At 41.5% G+C, this 27,698-nt stretch overlaps 1 protein-coding gene across 10 annotated transcripts in view; it reads left to right on the top strand.

The window, feature by feature from the left end:
* The window catches only part of RBMS3 (RNA binding motif single stranded interacting protein 3), a gene marked incomplete at its 3' end in the record, with an annotated part of 742,271 nt that overhangs the window by 684,231 nt on the left and 30,342 nt on the right, over window positions 1-27,698 (top strand). For 9 of the 10 annotated variants that reach the window (XM_083405003.1, XM_083405001.1, XM_083405007.1 and 6 more), the window contains one exon: window positions 20,978-21,088. In XM_083405003.1, coding sequence (XP_083261129.1) covers window positions 20,978-21,088 — 111 coding nt within the window. Of the gene's footprint in view, window positions 1-20,977; window positions 21,089-25,862; window positions 25,941-27,698 lie in introns of those variants that run through there. The other variant, XM_083405005.1, reaches the window with a different exon arrangement.

The following is a 27,698-nucleotide window of genomic DNA, read 5'->3' as shown; positions in this document are numbered from 1 at the left end:
CATTGATAATTCCTTGCTTGGTTACAGGTAGAAGTAAAATACATTCTGTAATATTTCTTAACGCTCTAGAATTGTGACCCTTACATACACAGCAGTGAATCAGGTTTTGGAAGCTAGGGCATTTATTTTGAGCCTGAATCGCCTGCATTCCTGCAAAAAATAAAATAAGAAATGCTTAGGATTTTAGTATTAAAAACCAAGCATTTCTTCATCCCTCTCACAGAATAGAGCTTACTGTCATGCTGGCAGTCCTTGGATATGATTCTGCACAGTGGCACACAGTACACTCCTAACCATGTTTACTCAAAAGTATGCTGTATTGAATTGAGTAGGACTTACTCCCAGGTAACTGGGGTTAGTCCAGTTACTGACATCTCCAGGTAGGGCTGGAAAAGACCACTGCTTCCAACCCTGGAGAACTATTGCCTGTTAATGCAGACAGTAGAAGAAGAAGAAAGAAGAAGAAGAAGAAGAAGAAGAAGAAGAGGAGGAGTTTGGATTTGATATCCCGCCTTTCACTCCCTTTAAGGAGTCTCAAAGCGGCTAACATTCTCCCTTCCCTTCCTCCCCCACAACAAACACTCTGTGAGGTGAGTGGGGCTGAGAGACTTCAGAGAAGCATGACTAGCCCAAGGTCACCCAGCAGCTGCATGTGGAGGAGCGGAGACGCGAACCCGGTTCCCCAGATTACGAGACTACCGCTCTTAACCACTACACCACACTGGCTCTCAGTACACAGCTAAAGGAGCAATAGTCTGATCTGTTCTATGTTGAGCTCCACCCTTACAGTGAGGATGCCACATTATTCTCCCAATGTAACGTTAGAAAATAATGAGCATGCCACATTATTCATCTAATTCACCCCTCTCAGTGGTGCCAGCTTCTTCATAGGATTTTTTTTGGTGGAGGAGGGCTGTGTGATGTCGTGAGGAGCCAGGGGGTGGAGCCGAACGCCCTCTGAAAATTGAACACCCTCTGAAAATTGAACGCCCTCTGAAAAATACATTCAGGGGGCTGAAACCACCTCGGTCCCTAGGGGGCAACACCTATGACCCCTCCTGTTCAGAATGTATGGATTCCATCTCTTTTTGCATTTCGGGATATCACTCAATGTTTTCATGAGATTCATCCTTTATGGATTCCTAACTTTGAAACCAACCAGGGTTTCCCCTAAACTAGCCAATGACTTCTGGAACCTATTCATAAATTTACCCAGCAGTTACCCTAAAGGTAACCTTGAAGCCTGTGCTTCTAGATAGATAGATAGTGTATATTCAGCCATTTCCACTGACATCTTGTTCTTTTAATTTACTGTGGGCTATTTTGCTTTATTGGAAAGCCTCCAGATTGCAACATATAATTTTAATCCTTTGGATGCAATAGCCTTAAATAATTTAAGCTCCTTGTGTGTCATCACAGAACTATCCCATTACTATAGTTACTTTACGTAAATTGTAAGTTAAATTATAAGCCCATTTGCATCTGAATAGAAAAGATGAAGGGAACTAAAGCATAAATTTCATAGACAGATACGTTTGGTATCCAAAATGAAACATAATTAGGTTCACCTACACAAGAAAATAAACATAAAACATGAAAATAAAATTGACAACTAATCTCTCAAAATTCTGTGCATTTTAATTTTAATTCTTTGAAAATGAGTGTGCTAAAACATATAAGGCTGAAATAACTTAGCCAGTACCAAAACTCAGCAGAGCAATCTTCCAGTATTTCTTGAGGGAGAAAATCAAGGGCTGCCGCGTCAATAACCCTGATAATCAAGATAGTAATTGGCAATGTCTCTCTGGGACTAGTATGTCAGATTGAGGTCACATCAGCCTTCCTCATGCTCTAATTTGTGGATGATCGTCTAACAGTTAGATGAGAATTCACCTACAGTTCGAATTGGAAAATGCCCAGAATGTGCAGTACAGAATTTATCCCTCCCTTTGGGAAGATGAAGAATGCCACCCAAACTGGTAGAACAAGCTGGAACAGACTTTTAGCTGAGGGCTGAAATAGATACACAGACATGTACAACTGGGTTGAATAAGGATCACATTATTGAACATTAAACCAAACCTGCTCTAGGATACTGTAGGTGCAGGAACTGAGTACAGTCGTACCTTGGTTGTCAAATGCCTTAGTACTCGTCCATTTTGGCTCCCAAACGCCGCAAACCCGGAAGTAAGTGTTCCGGTTTGCAAACGTTTTTGGAACTCAAACATCCGACGCAGCTTCCGTGGCTCCCGATTGGCTGCAGGAGCTTCCTGCAGCCAATCGGAAGCAGCGCCTTGGTTTCCAAACGTTTTGGAAGTCGAATGGACTTCTGGAATGGATTCCGTTCGACTTCTGAGGTACCACTGTATAACTAACAAGGAAATCCCACACTGTAAGGGTGACCAATACTTTGCTGGGTCAAGGACAAGTATTATCCCTACCTCCCTTTTTACTAACTCCCTGAACATGAGTATGCATCACCCCACTGCCCCCAGACCCCAAATCCCTGGCAGATAAGGCAAGTTGGCCTCACTCATTGGTGGACTGGGCCTGTATTCTCCCAAACATGGATTATCTGCCCAGTGGTCTTTAGGATTTTATACAGCATTCAAACTTCATCAGTGTTTCGCACAAATATTTTGAGGAAGTTCTGAAACCTTTTTTATTTTATATATATACCTTATATTATATATTATATAATGTAATATATACCATATATATATATATATACACACACACACACACACACACACACACAACTTATATTTATATATTATACCTTATATATTTTAGGGTTTTCAAACCTTCACGTAACTTTGGGTTGTGCAAAGTAGCAGCAGCAGAGCATGTGCTTTGAATTCCTGGCATCCTTCAGTTAGAAGGATTAATCGGGAGATGCTTCTAGTCAGAACAGAAAATACGGGTCTAGAAGGTAGAAAGCACTTCCTGTATTCCTCTGCACTGTATATATTGCGTTTAAATATTGTGATAGCGTCTTCTTGGAAGTGTTAAAAGGTAAAAAGAGTTTCAGAGTACGATCCACAGCTCTGCTGTGTTTCACTGGTAAGACCTCGCCTTCCTTTAAGTGTTCGATAACCCAGCTGTTGTAAATCATACGGCAAAAGACGGTGATGGGTCTTGCACAGTTTAGTAGCATTGCAAAAGCCACTCCTAGTGAATGGTTGGCCGGGAACAGGGAGGTATCACTTTGCAGTACCTGGCCATGCCCTATGCAGCTGGTTAAAGCAGTATTAGTGTGGGTTGCCTAAAGACTGCTGAAGCTAGGGAACCATTCAAGCATATTTATGTATTTTCTTCTTTTGGGCTAGGTTCAAATGTAGCTTCAAAGCGAGACTTATGTTCTTAGTTGCACAGTTCCAATGGTGTGCAATTGGTATGCAAGCATGGATAATCCAAAAATGGATTGTTTTCTATTTTTTTAAAAAACCACTCTTTGAAATAGCAGCAGTAATATCGCAGTCAGACATAGTGAGTTTTATTGTGTAACATCAATTTCATTAAGAATATATGAGAGTATAATGAAGGGGGGAAAGGATTGGCTCTGTTTTTTGAACATTCAGAATGCGTAATTTCTTTTTGTTTCTTTTAAATGAGGACGTTAATAAGGCAATATCTGTACCTTCACAGACAAATTTAGACCTGTGATGGAGTAATCCCAGCTGACTTTAAGGCATCTCGAGATAGTCTGATTTTCATTACCATTAGATGCTTCATCTGGTCACTTTAAAAAAACAAAAACAAGAGACAACTGACTCCTTCATAGACTTAGAATATTGTTTTTCTCTACTAATAAATTTTAATGTGGCTGCGCCGCTATTAACAGGGTATGGATTCACTAGAGAACAATTCAAATTGATTTTGTTTCTACCTCAGAAATATATTAAAGTGGCTTCCCGGTATAGAAAAGTCCTTGCGTGGTGAAGTGAACTTGTATCATGTCTTAACGCATCTTGTAATGGGAATCAGTAGCTTTTAGTGAGAAGTGGTGATTGATTGAACCGTCCTGCGGACATTGAATTAGCCAGGTGCTCTTAGCTCCATCATAATGATGCAGTCCCTGAGCTTTTCAATACGAAATGGCTCATTTTTGTGTCAAAGGCACCACCACTAGGAGATCAGTATTATCTTCCTCTGGCATCAGCTGCATTCCTTTCCAAAAAACGCTTCCTGCTTGAAGTAACATTACTCCCACGCTGGAAATTTCTTTAAAGGATGTGAATGTTCTCAATTCTTCCCCCTCTCTTGCTCTCTCTCTCTCTCTTGGACTTGGTTGTGGTCACTGAGTTCCTATGAGATCAGAAGAATGGAATGAAAGTGTCCGCAAATGACACTTGAGCTATTTTCACAGCTGGATGCACACCAGCCAGTGTGGGCGATCCCTTACAGATGAATTAGCTCGTTCAAGTATGTGATACAAAACATCTGCTACAGACAGGACCAAAAAGAGAGAGCGTGCCTTTGAAGGCATCAGTTGAATAGGAGCTGCTTCTAACAATACTGAGCGAAATGTTCAGCAGTGAGGCAGCATTTCTATTCTTCTTTGCCGTTTAGTCATGTCCAACTCTTCGTGACCCCATGGACCAGAGCATGCCAGGCACTCTTGTCTTCCACTGTCTCCCGCAGTTTGGTTAAATTCATGTTACTAGCTTCGAGAACACTGTCCAACCATCTCACCCTCTGTCGTCCCCTTCTTCTTGTGCCCTCCATCTTTCCCAACATCAGGGTCTTTTCCAGGGAGTCTTCTCTTCTCATGTGGTGGCCAAAGTATTGGAGCCTCAGCTTCACGATCTGTCCTTCCAGGGAGCACTCAGGGCTGATTTCCTTCAGAATGGATAGGTTTGATCTTCTTGCAGTCCATGGGACTCTCAAGAGTCTCCTCCAGCACCATACTTCAAAAGCATCAATTCTTTGGCAATCAGCCTTCTTTATGGTCCAGCTCTCACTTCCATACATCACTACTGGGAAAACCATAGCTTTAACTATACTATATGGACCTTTGTCGGCACGGTGATGTCTCTGCTTTTTAAGATGCTGTCTAGGTTTGCCATTGCTTTTCTCCCAAGAAGCAGGCGTCTTTTAATTTCGTGGCTGCTGTCACCATCTGCAGTGATCATGGAGCCCAAGAAAGTAAAATCTCTCACTGCCTCCATTTCTTCCCCTTCTATTTGCCAGGAGATGATGGGACCAGGGGCCATAATCTTAGTTTTTTTGATGTTGAGCTTCAGACCATATTTTGCGCTCTCCTCTTTCACCCTCATTAAGAGATTCTTTAATTCCCCCTCACTTACACAACCAGAAGTTATATATTTGAAATATTTGTTGCTTAATCAAGTGAAAGAACCACAGTTTGCTGCACATAGTCACAATTTGATTCTTGGCAGTTTCCAGCAAGAGCAAATTCCAGCTTCTCGGAATAGTCTTGTGAGACTTGGGCACCTTTAATACAGCAGCCAAGCCCTAGATGAATAGCTTTGAAAGCCAAACAAGTTGACTTGTACAATAACTGTTATTCTAACTCTTTCTTGCTAGCGTTGCTTTAATACCAGTTTTTTTCCCTCCACCACCCCCAACAAAGTGCAGTAGAAATTCATTTCTGTCCATGCGACTCAGTGGCTGAAAATGCCCCGAAAATGTGTTCATTTGCAGCACGAACTGTTCAATACTGAGCCAAATCTAGAGATTTTCCTTCATCTTAAATAACCATATATAAATCATAGGCATTCCCACAGTATTCTGTTTGGGGGCTGTTGCATTTAGAAGCCTATTCTTTTTCTTCTGCTGTTTTCAGGTAATAATAAAAAAATATCAATAGTATGTGTCTCAGGACTATACAAACATGCTAAACACAAAAAGGAGGAGAAACTGCCTAAAGCGGATCAATCAGAGGTAGATGCACGTTAGTTATTACAGATCGATCAATCACGGGCTTTTGACAGTTTATACACAGCACAATATGCTTTACAATATGCAGTCTGTGCAAGCTCAGCTATAGTGAAGGTTAATAACTGAGATATATTTTTAGGGATTTTTGGGAAAAAAAACCATAAATTCATAGGAAACTAATGTAAAGCATACAATGTATAGTAGAATGCAGTGATTGCTTTATGTGAATAAAATTAACCTACAGGTGGCTGAAATCTATTTTTATAATATATGTTGTCATGATTCCAGCAGCGGTTTTAGATTAAAATGTGACCGTACATTTTGCTGCTATAAATACAAAATAGACTAGTTATTCATAATGTATGGCACCATTCAAAATTTATTCCCGTGTTACCTTACAACACATAGAAATTAACATTTAACATTTTGTATCTTCTAATTCTATTTGATATGCCAGTCATTCGGGTAAAAACAGAGACCCACACCCCCAACCTATCACACACTCTTGCCAAAGGAAGTCATGAATGAAAACATTTTCAGACTTCACCTAAAAAATTAGCAAGGTTGGGAACTGACTGTGTCTCTTGGAAGAAGGAGGAGTTCCACAACTGTGGGCCGTAATGGGGGCAGGAGAAGTCCTATCTTTCATTCTCGCCAGCCTGATCTCTCTCCCTGAAAGGCAAAAAGGTCTCTGTCGCTGATCTTAAATCTCCGGCAGATTTGTATGGGCAGACGTGGTTCTTCAGGTAACTTGGAATCAAGCCATTAAGGACTTTAAAGGTCACGGCCAACGTTTTGAATGGCGCCAATACAGATGGCACAGAAATAGGTAGAATATACTCTGAGCATCTTGTCCCTTGTCAACACCTGGACCACTGCATTCTGCATTTGCTGAAACTTCGAGGGTTTATTGCAACTGTCAAGGCTGGGTGTAGCCAGGGCATTAATCACTGTAGGGAGATCTACCATATTGAAACAGACTCACAGCTGATGGGTGAACCTAAATCCTCCTAGCTACCACTACTGCCTGCGCCCTAGATAATTATCAGTGTCCCTTCCAACTCTATAATTCTATGATTCTAAATATAGCAAATAAATAAATAAATGCCCTCATTTAAATGTCTCTGTGTTGTTTACTATGTTTGATTGTTGATCTGTTTGTTTCTGGATATATCAGTGGTTTTTTTGTGCTCCACTACTATACAACACTGTATTCACTGTTTTCATTCTCTTTTTCTTATACGGTCTGCCCTATCCTGTGACTTCAGAGCTGTACAAAGTGGTTTGGAAGCAAGTCACCTTGCAGCTCATTAGGACTTAGGCAGCCGTGGTCACTGTGTGGCAATGAGGGTGGGATCAGGAATTCCAACCCATACTGTTTGGAATTGGAAGGTGGTATTGGATTGTACAGTTGCTGAGAAGCTAGTCAGTAAGACTTGATTTAAATCAATTTTTTTACAGAAAGACTCATTCTTGCTGGTATAATCGTAATATTTACAACCAGAGGAAAGTTTCATTTTTGCAATAATAAATTTTCAGAGTAGTTTTTACAATTGTATCAAAAATTACTGATGTGGTTATACTATTAGAAATACATAGACAGATAATTATGAAATTATTGTGAGGTTTAAGAAGTTAACTGTTTATATTTGGACAACTTTTATGCTGTACTTTACTGGAAGGAGAAAAACAATCATTTCCTTAATGACAATTTAAACAATTTATTTAACTAAAACAATAGCATTATAACATATGTATCCATGTTTGTTAACTGTTACGGTTAAACAATTTTATTTTTTAAACAACTTAGACTTCAGCACACTTAAAACAAATCCTTATTTCCTGGTGAATAGCCTTTGGACGACAATGTAACTTAAATAGAAAACTATCTTTAGAAAGATTTTTCCTTTATTTTAAAAATCCAATTTAATTTTTTTAAAAATCCAATTTAAATTAAAAAAAACCCCAATTTTTTAAAAAAATTCATTGATTTTTATCCACCCTGCTGCCAGCCCATCTACTGCCATCTCCTTGCACCAGAAAGTGGGACATCTTCTCCTCCCTCTTGTGATGCAGCCCCCAGTGACTTCAGCTAGTCACCTTACCAGCTGCCATATCCCTTTAGCAGACTGGCTGCCACCACAGGTGTGTATTAAGTTTTTTAGCAGCATTCCTAAATACCATGCGAGGAACTGTGGAATGAAACCACGAATACACCTACAATATGAATACATGATAATGTGATAGGCGTACGGAGCTCTTCAAAATAGCGCTGCACTCAAATAGCAGTACTCTGAGTGTATTAGCAGACATCTATATTTTCTGACCATCTCTCTTAACAGAGAAATAGCTCATATTCACTTAAATATATATATTGAAAACCTACAGTCCTTTAAGGCGGGGTGTGTGGAGATCTTGAGAGGTGTTGGTTTTCTTTATCAAACTCTTTATTTATAATAAAGGGAATGCAAGGAGGATAATTCTAGTTCTGTTTCAAGTGCCGGGAAGAACAAACCAGTTTTTCTTCAGATTGTTGATAAAACATGACACAGCTAAAATATTCAGTCATTGGTGACACTCTGCTTTCCCACAGAATTGTTTCCAATGAGCATTCATTTGAATATCTGAGGTCAGAGGCTCCATGAAAACCTCAAAGAAGATTGTTGCACCAGATAGCATCACTCTTCATATGTCAGAATCTGCAAAGGAAGAGACATTTCCTGCATTTTTTTGGAACATTGGCAGTCCACAGGCAAACCACTTTTGAAATTGAGGAAGGTTTTGCAATCTGATTGTGATTATGGCATTAGAGTCCTCATGCAAACACTTCTGATGTGCTTTTAGAGTAGATCTTTGGCTCCTAGTCTATCATGTTAATATGTTACTTGTGAAGTAATATTGTACCTTAATATAAAGGTAAAGGGACCCCTGACCATTAGGTCCAGTCATGGCCGACTCTGGGGTTGCGGCGCTCATCTCGCTTTATTGGCCGAGGGAGCCGGCGTACAGCTTCCGGGTCATGTGGCCAGCATGACTAAGCCGCTTCTGGCGAACCAGAGCAGCGCACGGAAACGCCGTTTACCTTCCCGCCGGAGCGGTACCTATTTATCTACTTGCACTTTGATGTGCTTTCGAACTGCTAGGTTGGCAGGAGCAGGGACCGAGCAACGGGAGCTCACCCTGTCGCAGGGATTTGAACCACCAACCTTCTGATTGGCAAGCCCTAGGCTCTGTGGTTTAACCCACAGCGCCACCCGTGTCCAGTGACCTTAATAAAGGCATATATTATTATTTATCCTCTATGAATCATTTAGCATATGCAATCTCCTTTCCGGTTGCAGCATTAGTGAATATAGAAGGTGCTATACGGTCTCCTTCGGACCTCTAATTTAGGGTTAGTGATTGATTGATCGATTCTTTAGGGCAGGGCAGCCCAACTTTTCATATGAAATGGGCTGCAATAGTACTTGACGTACGGGCTGCACATTGTTTTGTCACGCGGGAGGAAGGAGTAAGACTGAAATTTGATGTCCTCCTCGCAGCCCTCATGATGCCTTTCCAAAGCTGGATAAGCATGTCACCAGGCTTTGAGAAGGAGGCATGAAGCTCTGGCAGGGTCCCAGAGTCCACCCGTCTCCTTCCCAAAGCCCAGTGCCTCGCTTACCCAGCTTTGGGAAGGTAGCACGAGGGCTGGGGTGCGTCAAATGTTGCTGATGGCCACAAAAATGGCCTTGAGGGCCACATTCTGTCCTCTGACCATGTGTTGGACCACCTTGCTTTAGGCGATCCATGTCATCTTAGTTTTTCATATGGTTAAATGTGAGGTTTTCTTTAACTGTAAAGTATACCTCTACCTAACTTCAGTTCCTTCCAGTTTGAGCTTCTGAAACTTGTCCCTGTATCCTCAAAATCCACTAACAGTACAAATATTGTGCCCGTACATTATTTAAGTTTCTGACATTTTAACTTTTCTTGTTGGCCGATATAGTGGGTATATTGGCTCATATAGTGGGTATATAGTGGGTATATTAATCTATATATAGTAGTACCGTGGGTTACATACACTTCAGGTTACAGGCTCCGCTAACCCACAAATAGTACCTTGGGCTAAAGTGGTGCTTCAGGTTAAGAACAGTTTCAGGTTAAAAACAAACCTCCAGAACGAATTAAGTACTTATCCGAGGTACCACTGTATAAGGATGCTTGGTGAATTTGAATATCAGTACAAATGGACCTGATCCACACATTCAAGAATTTAGTTACCTAGTTTGATACTTCCTGAACGTTGCAGCGTAGTTTTTGGTTCAAAAACATCTCAAAATGCATTTAGAAAAGTGTATTTTGAGCGGTTTTCATGCAGATCTTTTAAATAATAACAATAATAGTAATAATAATAGTAATAATAATCTTTTGGAAACTAGACAGAATGGATAATAATAATAATAATAATAATAATAATAATAATAATAATAATAATAATATATTTATACCCCACCCATCTGGGTGGCTTTCCCCAGCCACTCTGAGTGGCTCCCTACAGTGATATTAAAAGCACAATAAAACATCAAACATTAAAAACTTCCCTAAACAGAGCTGCTTATAGATGTCTTCTAAAATTCAGGTAGTTGTTGTTCTTTTTGACATCTGACGGGAGGGCGTTCCACAGGGTAGGTGCCACTACCGAGAAGGCCCTCAGCTTGGTTCCCTGTAACCTCACTTCTCACAGGGAGGGAACCGCCAGAAGGCCCTCAAAGCTGGACCTCAGTGTCCGGGCAGAATGATGGGGGTATACTCAGCAGTATACTCATGAGTAAACAGAAAGTGGCATTGACCAGAAATAGATCCAACCAGCTCTGCATATATATCATACATATGATATACATATGATATATATATATATATATATATGAACAACACACAGCAATGCTGGAAAGACGTATTGGTGGAAGGAACAAGTTAAGTAAGCTATTAGTTATATGACACTAGACTACAGTCAGCGTTTGATGGACTGTTAATATGGGCAGTAGAGTCGGTAAGATAATTCCAACACACCAGTGATCTACAAGCATTGAGTACAAAAAAATATTATTGTTGTTGTTACTATTATTATTAATTACATTTGTATACCATCCTATACCCGCACATCTCAGGGTGGTTCACAAGATAAAATCACAATATCAAAACAGAAAATACATAATAAATCTAAAAGCAAGAACAACCCAATAATTCCTCCTTCCTCTCCAACACATTTTAAAAGGACATTGGATGTCAATCAGCCAAAGGTCTGGTTAAAGAGAAACATTTTTGCCTGGCACCTAAAGGTGTATAATGAAGGCACCAGCTGAACCTCCCTGTGGAGAGCATTCCATAAATGGGGAGCCAGTGCAGAAAACGTTTGAACCTCTTGGCCCGTTAGGAGCTAAGACCAGGAATGGGACCTCTGGTTGGCAGGAGCTTCAAGTAATCCATCAAACTTTTGAAAATGTTGGTTGTTTCTTTTTTGATCTAGGTCAAAATAACATTAACATACCGGTAATCTGTCCTATGAACAGCTGTAGCTGGATAGGAGGGGTATCTGGTTTTTTTCCGAGGGGGTCAAATTAAGCAGGGAACGACTTTCATTTGATGTATTCAATTAACTGTGCGAGTTAAAGCAACAATGGCTAACTATTTTGCATATGGATCTATTGCTTTCTTAAATTTACATTCCTTTGAAATCAGGGGATGAAGCTTATACAGTCAGCATCACAGCAGGTGAGCTCTGCAGGGACCACTGCTCAGCAGTTAAGCAGTCTTTTACATAAACAAACACCCTTCATTTTGGGTAGTCCTAATTAATGAGCACAGTCAGCGGGACCATAGTGCAAATAATCCTCCTCTCCTCCTCCCCATCAACGCAAGCCACCTTCTGATCCCAACTTTTCAGGGATTCAAACCAGCAACCAGATCTTCGTTAATCAAGAACAGCAATCGTGCTGGCAACCTAAGTCATTCTGCATATCTATATTTGCATATATGGGTTAGACTTGTGATCTGCAGCTGGAATGTTCCCATCTCATCTCATAAAATGACCTACTTAACAGGACCGATATCAAAATAAATAAATACTGAGATCATACGATAAGTTTCTCTGCTTGGCAAATAAGATTTCACATGGATTGTGCTGAGCAGAGTACAAAGGCTAGCAACATGGACTCTTATCCACTGACTTTGCCCGTATGAGCTGAGACATAGATACAAGACACAAGAAAGACACCTGTAGAACATGATGGGGAGATCCTAGGGTACCTTTTGGGGGTTGAGGGTCTCATTACCCAAGTGAAATGTTTTTTGGGCCTCATTCCAGTATCAGGTGAGGCTAGATCCACAAAAAGCAACACAGTCTTAACACAGAGACACAATCACACACACACAGATATTTCCCGTGGCAACAGAGACACGTATTTTTTAACTCCACTCAAGCTTTACATTCCATTTTCTCCATTGGCTTAATGAGGAACCTCCCTGGGGTCCAAGAGTTTCCTACCTGTTGGTACTAAAGGGTTAAGAGGTAACAAGTCGCTCTAATCACTGAGCAGCTGGAAGTCATTAAGCATCCAGGAATGTGAGTTAGTTTGTATAAATAGTCAGTCCACCCATGTGTTTTTCCCTTCTCCGCCCCTTTTTGACCTGACTCGCAGACTCAGTTTGTGGCCATGGGCATGTTTGCTGATATGAGTTAAGTTTAGAGTAAAGTTTTCTTTATGCCGGAGATAAAAGCATGTGTGCTTTATCGCCAGGGTTTTTCTTTTGTAAATAAAGGGGTTTTTTGAGTTCTAAAGTGCTTGCTCCAGGATTCTTCATTGAAAGGTACTGACTCTCCTGCCTTCCTTCTACCGCTGCACGAAATTCTCTGCTGAAATAAGATTTATGGCATTGGAAGCGCACTGGACGTTTACTCAACATTAAACTAATTAAAGTTTAATGGACACTACCCCCAGTGTATGAGCTGGGAAATTATCTCTTAGTTGTGTGAGTTAGGCAGCACTTTTGTTTGCAGAGTACACCTGTTCTTCTGTTCTGGTAACTTCGTACTGGATACTATGGTAGTTTTTCTGCGGAAGTTACTGGTGTACTTGGTAGTACTATAAAATCCACTGGTTGGTAAGACATGGTAAGACATGGGTCTATAACGTCCAGAAAAATCAACCACATTGCAGCTTCACTAAGCAGATGAGGGTGTGATGTGTGACGTGCTTTCTAGCTGACAAAGTATCTCTTAGGAAAGCAGGGAAGTTGCAAGAAATGGAGATGAACAGCATTCCAACAGTCTCTAAAGGTCGCACCAGGTCCACAGTGTGGAGTCTTCACATTGTTATAAGAAAAAACTGCTCCTTTTCCCTTATGGGGTATCTTAAGAACCCGTATAGGGTCCTTAAGTAAGTTCCCTATCTGTAGGAGAAATAACAGGGGCCAGAGGGTGTATATTGAGAAGCAGAGCAGCTAGTAAGCCTGATCTTTATTAAACTGTTGCAACAGGGCCCCCACTCGCCACACGCAGGACAGAGGAGAGAACCCTGAACAATGGTTCGCAAGCCCTTATATAGACTTTTGAAATTGCCCACCCTGTAGCCCAAGACCACCCCTCTAAAACATCATACATATGTCACAGAAGGAGGCGGTCTACAGCAGAAATCCTATCTGCCAGGATACCTGATAATGGTCATTGATTGCATTACCTGAGCAGTCTGGCCATTCTTTTGTGATGGGTAATACTTTGGTTCCTGAATCCAGGTCACAGGCTCACACTGTTCATGCACAAATATGCCCTTAAGACAGGATTTGTAAGCAAAAGACAATGGAGAGGCTTTTCCATTTCCTTCCTCCTTGCAGAGAAATAATTGAGGTCAATTTGGGAGAGTCAAAATGGCTTCAGGATTGCTCTCCTGTACTATTTCAGACACGTGGTTTATATACCACTTATGTATGTGTTTGCCTTGTGCATTTATGAACATTTAATTTATATTTGAGACCTTAGAATTCTTATAACATTAACTTGAATAATGAAAAGGGAAGCCAGGGTGCAAAGCCCGTTAGATCAAAGTAAGGGCTTAGAAACCTCTACGCCATGTACTCCTAAAGAGCCTAATATGAACTCCAGGCAAAGTGGGGAAGGCGAAAAGTCCCACCTTCGAACTTGAAGGACCATAAAGCTGCTACATTGCATGTTCCCCCAGTGAGCCTGATGTTTAGTGCACATTTAAAAACTAGAATTCTAGGTGTTACATGTCTCTGAAGACAAGAGGAGCAAGGTGGGAAAAGGCAAGCGCCAAACACACCATGACCCCATGCCTTGATATGGGGATCCTCAAAGAATTTAACACCAGCTGAGAAACATGGGGAATAATAATAATAATAATAGTAATAATAATAATAATTTTTATTTATACCCCGCCCTTCCCGGTTCAAAAACTGGGCTCAGGGCGGGTAACAACAAATTTAAAACACTTTAAAACACTTAATTATAAAAACAGCATAAAATACAGTATAAAACATGAATAATAATAAAAATCAAAAATCAGTTAGGTAATCCCCAGGGCTAGCTGGCTGAATTGGTCCTACTTGGGCCAGCGAGGAGGTCAGGGGAGAATTAGCTGTGGGATCTCAGAGTGGGTGATCTTCATATAGGGGAAGGAAAGAGAAGGGAAATAAAAGATCAGGCTGAATTCAAATTCAAGGCCAGGCGGAATAGCTCTGTCTTACAGGCCTGATGGAAGGAGGTTAAATCCTGAAGGGCCCTAGTCTCATGGGACAGAGGATTCCACCAGGTCGGAGCCATCACTGAAAAGGCCCTGGCCCTGGTGGAGGATAGTCTGACTTCCTTAGGGCCCGGGACCTCTAAACTATGGTTATTCATGGACCTTAAGGTCCTCTGCGGGAAGGCACAGGCAAAAGCCAAACCGCGTCCTCACATTTCCAAGTGGCCCAGCACCTCAGTGATACCATACAGTAATCCTACTGATGCTGCTGGCTCAAAACGGGCCACATGGAAAGGAGCAGATACCATGCAGTGTCAGGGTGGGGCAAAGTCACCTCCAACTAATGGTAGGAAACAACCTCATAGGAGAATTCCAACTTCTTTACATCAGGATGCACTAAGTGTGATAATATTAGGCTATATTCCCATCCTTTCTGGCAAACATTTTGGTAGCTGTGAAACTTTATCATGTAATTGAACACATTTATCTTCTGAAAGAGTGATTAGCCTTGCTGCATTTATCATGTGCATAATTATGGATCAGATTGCACACGCCCAGCAGCAAAGTAGGAAGATATTTTCAACAACTTCTTGGAGAAAATTTCTTTGGGGCAGAAATAGGGAAAAAAATGAATTTGCTTGTATGGAATGACTTTTCATTTTAATATGAAAATACTAGCACCTTATTTTCAGCACAGTATATAATGTGTATGGGATATTTGAAGGCAAGAATTATACTCTGGATTTGGGAAGTACAAAGGAATTAAATTAAGAGTTAGAATTTTTTTTTCCTTTTCTTTTTTTACTTTCCAACAACCTAAACACTGTTAGGTCTGAGAAACGTTGTTTTCCAGGAATACTGAGAGTTTGTGGATGGTGGCAAGGGATTTGGGCAGTTATGCAGGGACTTTCAGTTGATCGAGCTATATCTTTTTCAGGAGCAGTGGGGAGAAGGGAAGAATTCAGTTTGCCACACCCAGTTATGAACTGAATTAGGGTGGCAGGCTTGCTCATCACTAAGAGCTTTTAATAGCTAATAGCTTCAATATCCAGTTCCCCTTGCTGCGCACAGTTTAATTTTGTTAACATTAAGACTGGATTATTACTGAAACATGAAGTTACCCCAAATCCGTTCTTTTATTTTGTAAAGGGGGGGGGGAACAATGATTGAGAACAATCCTTAAATATTCCCTGGATTTATATATGCTTCTTAACCTCAACCTCAGGTAACTGCTAGTCGCCCCCCCATGGCCCAGATACTCAGCTTATATCCACCAGGAGCTGTGTGTTGCCCTGTGGGATCAATTTTATAGAACCCCATTCCAGTTGAGGTCATAGAATTGTAAAGTTGGAAGGGACCCCGGGGGTCATCTAGTCCAACCCCCCGCAATGCAGTAGTCTTTTTGCCCACCATGGGGTTCGAACCCACGACTCTGAGGTTAAGGGTCTCATGCTCTACCAGCTGAGCTACCCCAGGTCAAACTGTCCCCCTCCCTGTTGAACTTTTAGCACCTTCTGAATCCTTTATTATTATTATTTTCCAGCAGACATTTTAGTAGGATTATGATTTTATAGCTTTAACCGATATTTATTTGCATTGTGCTGAGTTTCTTGTACGCTGCTTAGAAACGATTGTTAATTGAGCAGTATATGAATTGCCCAAGTAAATATTTTTGTGGGTGGGTGGTATCCAGAGAACTGTGATCAGAAGGAAGATGGCTGCTAGCACTGTTCTGCAGGTTGTAGCACAAAAGGCTTCTGGACTTTGGTATCATGACAGTACTTAAGAGGATGTTCTTAGTGGCACTAAAAGAAAGGTGGCAGTATATCATGATTTAAGGGATTGTTCTTTCTGATGTACCACCTGATCAGTGGCTTGGATTTACACTAGTTAACCAGCAACCGTTGTTCTTGCCCAGAGCCATCTTTCCTATTGGTCTTAGTGGTTCGTTGCACCAGGGTGCCTGCCTCTCAGGGGCGCCCTAGCGAGTGGGGGAGCTGCGCGGCTTTGCTGACAGCCTCCGCTTTCCCTGCATGCCTGCCAGCTTCACCCAGCCAACTATATGGCTGGTGGGTACGCAGCTTCCCTCCCAAGCTTCTTCATCTGCTAAAGACAGCCCTGCTACCGGTCATTGTCCTCCTCCTTCCTGGCGAAAGGCAGTGCTCAGCCTTCTCGGGCGCCCCAACACCGGAGAGCATGTCCGCCAGCACGTTTTCCTGCTTGATCACCGCCACCATGCCAGGGATCGGGGCGGTGGGGGAGGCAGAGGACATTTTCCACCGCCCCCTCCCTTGTTTTGGAGTTGCCGGGGGGGGGGTGTGCCAGAAGGATCTTTGTACCACGGCGCCGGATATGCTTAAGATGGCCCTGCTCTTGCCTGTCTTTGATGAGCCGTGTCCTTAATTTACACAATCGAATCAGGTTTCCACTCTCTTCTCCTGCGCATACACACACACACACACACACACACACACACACACACTTTCCCCCTGTTGCTTTCCGTGGGGACTTCTGAAATTAATTGCTGCAGCCACCTCTGACAGTCAAATATTTCTTATGGCTACAGGCCTTAAACTGATCATCTGCATACGATACGATATGGAACTGGTGTTTGTGTGTATTTGCATGTGTATATCTTCGTTTCCTTCTTTTTCTGCAAAAAAGCGGAGTCCTTTGTGTCTGTGCAAGGGAAGAGGGTAATGGGAAGAGCACCAGAATTAGCTAGATCTGGCTACCATTAGCTCCACCTGTTGTGACCCCTCGCTCTTCCTGCTGTTAGCCAGCCTGCTCTCTGACCCCACCAGTGCCAAAGGGCAGCAACTGCCACTGGCAGCAAGGTTATCTGTCAGTGACGCTTTTTGATAGGTGATTATGAGAGGCAGGAGAAGAAACTGGTGTGTGGGTGGGTGTGTAAGTAAAAAAATTCAGCAAACAAATTTATCTTGGCCTCAGGGCACAATGTATGAAGAGTGCCTCCAGATTACTCTCATTTCCCATCTTTCTGAATCATTTTGATAACTAATGCAGGAGAGCTGAGTCTGAGCAACACATATTCCAAGACAATTGCAAGCTCTCAATTCTGAAGATGGTTTGTATTCTCAGGCTACATTGAACGTCCAAGAAAATTACAGTCTCCTTTAGATAAAGGATATTGCATGGTATTGCCTCAAACCCTGGAAATCATTTGTTTGAAAGAAGAATAAGCAACAGGGTGAAAGGATCTTCATTCAGAAGACCACCGAAAAGTTCATAATAATCAAATCAGAACAGGACAGTGTTTTTTAAAAAAATACTGTTTGTAGAGATGACATTCCAAGGAAGAGAGCATTCATTCTGTATTTATAGGTTGTTTTTCAAAAACTGCTGCCAAGGAGATCAATACTATCTAACAACCACACATAGGAATTAATATAATTGTAAATAAGATAAACCATTAATTAAAGTAACAAGAGCTGCAGAAAATAATCTATCAGGGACTAACTTCCAAAAGCAGAATAGAATAATGGTGTGATCACCTGTTTTGAAATGCAATGAGGGTTTGTGAAAACAGACAGCATATGGAGGACCCGCTACTCTGAACCCTCATTCTTGTGGGGATCAATCTGTCATCCACACGGGACATTTTTCAGCTAGAACCCACCACAACTCAGTTCTGGCACCTCTCAGGTGGGTGCCCTTGCCATTATCGGAGAACAAGGGGGGCATTCACGGTCAGTTCTGGCACCTCTTTTTCTAGAAAAATATCACTGTGTCCACATAATATGGTCCCTGAAGCAGCAGTTATTTAGCAGACCTCAGACTTGGAGGGAAGGGGGTTCATACAGAGAGCTTTGCATCAAACAGTTAATGTGCTCTTATCTTGGCAGGAAATGGGTAACATTCACCTTAATAAGCCTGGTGACACTTGCAAAATGGTGTGTCGTGAGCCATTCAGACTTCAGAGGCTTAACATATTGCAGACATTGCCCCCCTGCCAGCCAGCCAGCTTTCCCCCCCCAAGCCATCTACCTCAGTGTCTTGTGTCGAGAATAGCATGTCTGCCTGTAAATCACAGGTGCTGCAATACGTTGTTGTAGTAGTGATGCTGTTCTGAACATCAGTCAGTCCCTTGGTGTTTGACGTTATTGTAATGGAGTTGGCAGAAAGGTGAATGCCTACCACATGTGTGACTTTCATGTCTTCAAAGAGCCTTTAGCCAGCCAGGAATATTATGTTCTCAGTCTCTTGAGGAAAATAAACAAGCCCATGTCACTCACCTCTCGATCTCATCTGTGGGTTTCTTCTTCTTCCGTTGGCAAAGCAGATTTGTGTATTAATTGAGGCTCTTAACTCTAACAAGATGCAGAGCTCTGCGGTATCTTTGAAGAACCGTAGGATGGTCTGCGTGGCCATTCCCCCTCTCTTTTTTGTATAGAACTGATGTCTAACGGATGAGCGCAGGTGGAGGAATTCATTCTAGCATAGCAAGTTTTGTAGATGGGTAAGAAATTTTCCCTCTTTCCTGCCATAGGCTTATTATGTGTGCTCTGCCTAACACAATCAGTTATTCCTCTTATTCATCATCATCACATAGCCTCTCTCTCCCTATCTTTACGCAGTGTAACACCTTGTGCACATTATTTTATAATAATAATAATAATTTATTATTTATACCCCGCCCATCTGGCTGAGTTTCCCCAGCCACTCGGGGCAGCTTCCAACAAACAGGATAAAACATCAAACATTAAAAACTTCCCTAAACAAGGCTGCCTTCAGATGTTTTCTAAGAGTAAAGGTAAAGGGACCCCTGACCTTTAGGTCCAGTTGCGGACGACTCTGGGGTTGCGGCACTCATCTCGCTTTATTGGCCGAGGGAGCGGCGTACAGCTTCTGGGTCATGTGGCCAGCATGACTAAGCCACTTCTGGCGAAACCAGAGTAGCGCAAGGAAACACTGTTTACCTTCCCTCTGAAGTGGTACCTATTTATCTACTTGCACTTTTGACGTTCTTTCGAACTGCTAGGTTGGCAGGAGCAGGGACCAAATAATGGGAGTTCACCCCGTCGTGGGGATTTGAACCGCCAACCTTCTGATCAGCAAGCCCTAGGCTCTGTGGATTAAGGTAGTTGTTTATTTCCCTGACATCTGATGGGAGGGTGTTCCACAGGGCGGGCACCACTACCAAGAAGGCCCTTTGCCTGGTTCCCTGTAGCTTCATGTCTCGCAGTGAGGGAACCGCCAGAACGCCCTCAGAGCTGGACCTCAGTGTCCGGGCTGAATGATGGGGATGGAGACGCTCCTTCAGGTATACTGGGCCAAGACCGTTATAGACTATGGTCAGATCCTGTGCATCATACATGGCGTTGCACTTATCCAGAGTTTGAAAAGCAGGGAAAGCTCTCTATTCAAGAATTAATGTGAACAGTCTAACTGCACGTGTACATGTCTATACATGAGCCCCGCATAAGTGCTCTGTGTATTTTAAAAAATTGTAACAATGTGGGATCCTTCAAGAAACATTCATGAGGATGCATTCTTCCACCTGGAAAAATATACCAATTGACATGCTAAGTTGTACCACTGAGTTTTTATATGAAAAGAAAGGAGCATTTGTGGAGAATAGTATTGAATGAGATTGTTTTACGTAGGCTATTCTAAAGGTTCAGTGAGGAGCATTTGGTTTCCTTTGGTGTTTACACACGTATGCGTATTTCTTTGTAAAGAGTAGGAAGCCAAATACGGCATGTATTAGGAGCTGGCATATAATTCAGGAACTGGGATATAGTAGGTTTGCAGTGGCGTCAACATTTTATGTATTTTTGTTGTAAACAGCTTTGATGTATTTTATGAAATAGCAGTGTAGAAATAAATAAATGTGTTGGAGGGGGGTTATTGAGTTGTTTGTTTTTGTTTTGATTATGTATTTTGTGTTTCTTATATTGTGATTTTAGCTTGTGAACCTCCCTGAGACCTGTGGGAATAGGGTGGTATACAAATTCAATTTAACAACAACAACAATAATTCCTGTAGCAACAGTAATGTTGCTCTGTCATTTTGCTTTCTGGCTTTAGTTGTGACGGTAACTCAGGTTGATTTAAAAGGAAACCCTTCGATGAAAGATTTTGGCGGAAAAGCCAAGTGCTGCCCATATTGGTTAAAATAATAATCAACTTAATATTTGACAATTTGCTGCTCTTTAGTGGTGCTCCAAAATCTGGTGGGTTCCCTCTCTTACCCCTCACCCTGTCTCTAGTCATTTGTGTGAATCAGATGTGTTTTATGTGGTGCATTTTGTTTTGGGTCGTTAAATATGAAATTGATGTAAACATTGTGATAGAACCTATGTGTGTTTGTAGGGTGCTGTGTTAACGCCAACAATGGACCACACAATGTCCATGCAGCCAGCAAGTATGATGGGCCCCCTGACACAACAGATGAATCACCTTTCTTTGGGCACAACAGGAACGGTAAGCTTAAATAATATGCTTCAAATTCTCTCTCTCTTTTTTACTACTTTCTAGAATCTCAAGGTCGTTTTCCAGTTAATCAATATGTTTATATTTAATACTAGAACATTTCCATAGCTAAAAAACTTGTGTCTTTCTATAGCATTTTTAAAAATAAATTTCTAATTGCAGTATGAGGTCAAATGAAGAGAACAAAGTATAATTTCTACTTGATGTAACACTGGAGAGCAATGAATAGGAACGTCCATTTTAATAATAAAATTAAAAAACTAGCTGAACCCATTTGGATCCATACTATGTTTCTTTTCTAGAAAAGAAAACATCTCCTCTCCCTATAATTTTCTTGACTAAAATCATTTGCAGACACTGCTATTCCTCTCCCAGGCAAAAACACGCATAAATCTTTATGATGCTTGGCAATTTTTCAGTATTTGGTTAATAATAATTCTTCTAATGTAGAAGTATCCAGTTGAAAGTAATGCAACCATGTGGAGTCCCTGAGCGAAGATCATTCCTCCCTGTCTAGTTCTGCTGCTGTGACACTACCTAGGGCTAAGCCATCGTTTAGGTTACGTCCAAATCCAGGTTCATGATTTGTCTCATCCCAGACAAACCACAGGTTGTGAACCGAGTATGTTTTTGGTTTACCACTCATGGTTTGTCTGGGGGAGTCAAACCATAAAATTGGGCTTGGACGTAACACTAAACTAAACCTGGATAGTACCATAGCAGAAAAAACAAGAGAGGAACATTCCAGCTACTATATTTGCTTTGGGAATCCAAATTTTTACTTGTTCACGCTAAGTCATGGTTTGGGTTAGTGTTTTTCAGTCAAGAATTAGTAAGTATAATAACCAGAAATGACATGTCCAGTGTAACCACTTTCAGAACTCCCTCTCACATTACCTTACCTTTTGTTACAATTTCATTCTCACTGTGAGGCTTAGGTTGTGTCATGAATTTAGAATACCATGTGCCTTCATTCAAAATACAGTCATGTAGTAAAAAGTATGTTATAGACACACACACACACACACACACCATCCATAAATTGTTTAAGTAAGTCATAAAAACAATAATCAGTAAGACAACAGCAGAAAACAATAAACAGCAGTGCTAAGACAATTTTCCGCCTTTATTTTGCCTCTTTCCAGCCTATAAGATTTGATTCAGAATACTTACTAATGTTTACAGATGAAGATTTTTTTAAAACTAAAAACAAAAATGTCTTTTTTTCTTTATGTGATGTGTGTGTGTGTGTGTGTGTGTGTATGTGTGTCAGTCATAAACGTAGTGATTTTCTTGTCTTTTCGAGTCTTTCGTCCATATGTTGTCAGTTCGTTCGTTAACAAGTTCCAGAGTTGTGAGTTCCAGATGAATGAATCTTTATTTGCAACAGCCAACGGCCATAGCAATAAAACAACAATATGATATTCAAAGAATAGAAATAAAAAGTCTATTATATAATATACCTTTTAGGGTTTTGGTGAGTTCCGGATCACAAAGTCTGCATCTTGCAATACATTGCAACCATAAGCCATGTAGCAGTCATCCTAAACCATTTGTAGAAATGCGTGTTATAGGGAGTTCTGAAGGCCGCTTCAAAGAGTTCCATATTTATATGTCCATATATGGAAATCCGGACCAAAAGTTTTTTACATATTACATGCAGTGCTTGTTGCATGATGTATATTAACTTCTTTCCGGGATACGCTGCTGTGTAAATTTTTATGATGGCATTAAATTCTAACCCCAAATTCTTTATAGGAATGTCTACTATTTAGAAGTATTAAAATTGTTTCAAGATGTGAAAGAAGTATTCCATTTGTTTAGATAGAAGTGGTAGTTTTAATTTCCTTTAAACGCTTCAAGTCAGGAAATACAGGCAACAAAAGTGGGTCTTGAGCATTTCCCCTACTTCTCGTTTCGCCTTCACACATTCAGTTTATTGACTTGAGGGACGCTGCAGTGGCTAGTAAGCATTTATAGAGACATTACATTGGAGAACTGAGAATTTATTAAGCGTAGAGCAGGCATAGGCAAACTCGGCCCTCCAGAAAATTTTGGGACTACAACTCCCATCATCCCTGACCACTGGTCCTGTTAGCTAGGGATGATGGGAGTTGTAGTCCCAAAACATCTGGAGGGCCGGGTTTGCCTATGCCTGGCATAGAGGTTGCAGGGTGTGTGTTTTTAATTGCCAACTTATACAATAGTTTTGATCATCAGCTAATATGGTTTTGCCAGTAACTTGAACACAAAAGTGAAGGACAGGAAATGTGTGATGAAAGGAGCCACTCCCCTGTAGTAGTAATAATAACCATAATCATAATTATTTATTTATACCCCGCCCATTTGGCTGGGTTTCCCCAGCCACTCTGGGCAGCTTCCAACGAAAGATTAAAAATACATAAAAACATCAGTCATGAAAAACTTCCCTAAACAGGGCTGCCTTCAGATGTCTTCTAAACGTCAGATAGGTGTTAATTTCTTTGACATCTGCTGGGAGGGCGTTCCACAGGGCGGGCGCCACTACCCTGTGGGTTAAATAGCAGCTTCAGGAGAGGGTGTTTGGTCAAACCCCACAAGCACCTATTAGATTCTTCCTTTTGCCACCCGCTGCTATTCATTCATTCATTCATTCATTTTCAGTCTAGTTTGGTCCACCAACCCTGTGGAGATAAAAGCTTAATTAACATTTGACAGCATGCTCTGTAAGAGTCACTCTTAACTACAGCAGTGCAGAGTGTTTCGCAGGAGTATATCTCCAGCAATATTCTATAGAATTGTAGAGTTGGAAGGGATCCCAGGGGTCACTTCGCCCAACATCCTTGCAAGTCAGGATCTTTTTGCCTAGCATGCGGCTCGAACCCACACCCCGCGATTAAGAGTATCATGCTCTACCGAATATTTGTGCTTTTGTTGAAATGATGTTTCTCTCCCCTCTATCTCACCTCAACCTGGGCCTAACAGGAACTGAAAGGTAGATACGCCACCAAATTTTGCCTACAGAAAACTACTCATGTGAATTTTGCGAATCCCAACATGGGTGAATTTCTGTGAACATTCAGGGAAGTGAAAATGGAACTTTGATTACATTTCTCAGGGGCAGGGGTTGCGCATCTCTACAGCTGTGCAGGGCAAGTCAATGGTTGAGGCACCAGTGTCATGGTTGAGGTGGAACTTAGAGTTGACAGAAGAGAATTTGTTGTATCCTTAGCCAGTTCTAAGGTACTGCTGTCCAGACCTGTGAGTCGCTTTGCCTGTGCTTTCGATTGAGTCTTCACAAAGTGCTCTAAGTGTCATGTAGTACAATTACTTTTAACAAATTCTGTCCACTATAAATCACTACTTTTCAGTTAACCTACAGTGAAAGATAACTCACATGCTTACGACAGTTACGTAATTGACATCATGAAAATGAGTTAACCCAGTGGTACTCAAACATTTTTCTCCAGGCAACACTTTCAAAATAAAAATTCTTTCGTGCCACACCCAATTTTTAATTGATAAGAAATATACTGAAAAACAAAATGAAATAACTCTTAGCAATGCTTGATTTTGAAGAGATATCTGTCCATATTCTACAAATAAATACTTTTATACTATACTATACAGTGGTGCCCCGCAAGACGAATGCCTCGCAAGACGGAAAACCCACCAGACGAAAGGGTTTTCCGTTTTTCAATGCGCTTCGCAGGACGAATTTCTCTATGGGCTTGCTTCGCAAGACGAAAATGTCTTGCGATTCTTGTGATTTTTTTCCGCTCCCCACCCCCTTTTTCTAAGGCACTAAGCTGCTAATAGCCTTTTAGCAGCTAATCTGCGAACCCCTTAAGCCTTTAATAGCAGCTAATAGCCGCTAAACCGCTAATAGCGCTAATCCGCTAATAGGGTTGCTTCGCAAGACGAAAAAACCGCTAGACGAAGAGACTCGCGGAACGGATTATTTTCGTCTTGCGAGGCACCACTGTACTACCTTATGTTACACTACACCACACCACACCATACTGAAATATTTAAATGTTTCTTTGATTGTCCTTTAATAACTTCTAACTTAACCCATCAACCTCTAAAAGCCTCCTATACTCACTTTTGTTGTGTATACTTTGCCATTTTGAACATTGCATTTAGAGGGGATGGTGTTGGTCACAGATGTTATACTAAATAAACAAATAGTTGCGTTCTGTAGCCATCTTGAACTTTGTTCTTGCCATTGTTCGCTGACATCTGAAATTTGCATTAGCTGGGCACAGAACCACATACAGTTAAGTCATAAAGCTGTCTTCTGCCATTTATAGCAATGAAATGTTCTATAAATACGTTAGATTGAGACACTCACATTGCTGCAGTTGCACTCCTCTGTATCCCAAAGGAAACCTTTTGAGAATCTGATTTTCACTTAAACTCGGGGTTCTTCCCTTCCATGCCAATGAGCCTAGAGCTGAGTCTGCAGCTTAGACTGAGACCTGCTACCAATAAAAAAGCAGCATGGAATAATTCCCAACATCTTAAAATAACCAAACATCTCAGGGAATTTTATGCCCCCCCCCCTTTTAACTACGGACTTCAGGAATAATGTTTCAAGATTTTGACCTACAGGGAGCTTTTTCTAAGCGAAAATGCATTCTCTGTTAATACGTCTGCAAGAAGCTCGCTGACCCTTTCCCTGTGATTATTTTCTCAGCAGGCTGTAGTCTTTATCAATAGTTTGGGATTAATTACTTGGAGCCGGTTTCTATATAATTCAGAAAAGCCCTCCTCTGTTTTGCAGAGCAGAGTCTTTTCGGGGCACTGCAATCCATATGACTCCAGCCAGATGAGGAAAAGAATGTGACTGTAATTATCTCAACAGGATCACATTTTATGGCAGATACAAAGCATGAACAATAAATTTCCACTGTGCTCACACTTCTAATGTTGTCCTTTAAAAAACTGCAAGAGGGTGCTATAAAGGACCATTGGCTACCTTTCAACAAGCTGTTTTCAACAAACAAGCCAGAAAGTAATGAACTATTCTGCGTCATTAGTATCTGCTGCATTCTGTCCCAGATTAATTTAAAAGCTTGCAATATGCAAACTACTTTTATCAAAAGGCATTCATACATTCACTTCCTTTGACAAACCATTTTGTTAATCAGCATAGCATATGTTTCAGCCAAAACTGCCCTCCTCAGGGTTTCCTTGCTAGCAATTTGGCTGGGAGTGTACTAACAAACACGGGGTAGGCTAATGATACAATACAGACTTGTGTTTATCCAAAATGCAGACTTGCAAAGTGTTTTCACGGCCTAATTAATTCTAAAAGACAAATTTCACCTGTGCCACAAAATCTGAGTGCGAGGTTTGCTGTCAGATGTACAAGCTAATACCCGAGTAGGAAAAGTTCACCTCCAGGAACGAAAGCAGGGGGTTGACTCCCCCGTCATGTACTGCCTGCTCTAGAATCAGGTCACGTTGCCGTGTTGAATGATGGAGTGTCAACTCCGGTGCAGAGTGTCTCATCACTGGAACTAATGAAAGGAAGGGGAAGTTTTGTAAATCCACATAATGGTTTCTTTCCAAAGAAATCCCAGATAGTTGGAGGTTTCTTATGGCGCGACGTGGTCCTTTCTTCTTCTTCTTGAGATTGCTGCTGTACTAGGGAAAGTGGTTGGAGGAAGCATATTATAGTTGCTAGGTAACTACCTAGCAGACCTTACCCATCAGTGACTAAGATCACAAAAGACACACAAATAAAGATTGACAGCACATTCTCAGCTCCCACAGTTTTGCTCTGTTAGTTCTAAGTCTTGGGATAAGACGCGGGAGTCATTTTGCAACCACAAATGCCGGACTGGAAGAGGCATGAGAATCATGGAGTCCAGTTCTCAAAACGTGGAACTATCGCAGTCCCCTTTTGTGGCCTGCTTTGATGCCTTGCAGGAGGTTGAGTAGGGAAGAAGTGGAATGAGAAGACCTGCCATCTTAATTGAGCATTGTCTAATATATCTCATTAATTTTTGCATGAAAGAGAGACTTGTGAAGGATATTGGCATTGTCACAAAGGGGACACACCAACCCCCAATTTCTGCACAAGATTCCAGGGGGTTCCAGGCGTTCACTCAGGGTAGTTTTTCTCATGGAGAATCAAGACATGGCAGAGACTGTAGTGACTTTAAGATACCTGGTTTATTCATATATACCAGGCACGTCCAACAGGTAGATCGTGGTGATCTACCGGTAGATCACTGGACGTCTGGCAGATCACTGGCTCAACAACTTTGACCTGAACCCTGAACCTCCCAAAAGGGGGTGTGGATCACTGCCAGTTTTTAACTCTGTGAGTAGATCGCAGTCTCTTGGGAGTTGGCCACATATACAACCTGATTGTAGGTGGAAGGAGTTGCAGTTCTTACGGCATTGCCATCTCCAGAGTGCCTCTCCCTGCTTCTCTCGTGGCATCAGCCATCTTGAGTCTAAGGCAGCCAGCCATGTCGCTCTAGATAGCAGCCAAGAGGGTCCTGACTGCATGGCCTCCCCTTCTTCTTCCCAACACACCTCTGCTCCAAGCAGATCCTCCCATCTGCCTCCTAACCCAAACCTAGTTTTTAGAGGCAACTTTTCCCTG

This window comes from Podarcis tiliguerta (genome assembly GCF_965153285.1).
Source record: "Podarcis tiliguerta genome assembly, chromosome: 12".
Lineage (NCBI taxonomy): Eukaryota > Metazoa > Chordata > Lepidosauria > Squamata > Lacertidae > Podarcis > Podarcis tiliguerta.
The sequence above is the reverse complement of the archived record's forward strand: the minus strand, read 5'-3'. Positions and strand labels throughout refer to the sequence as shown.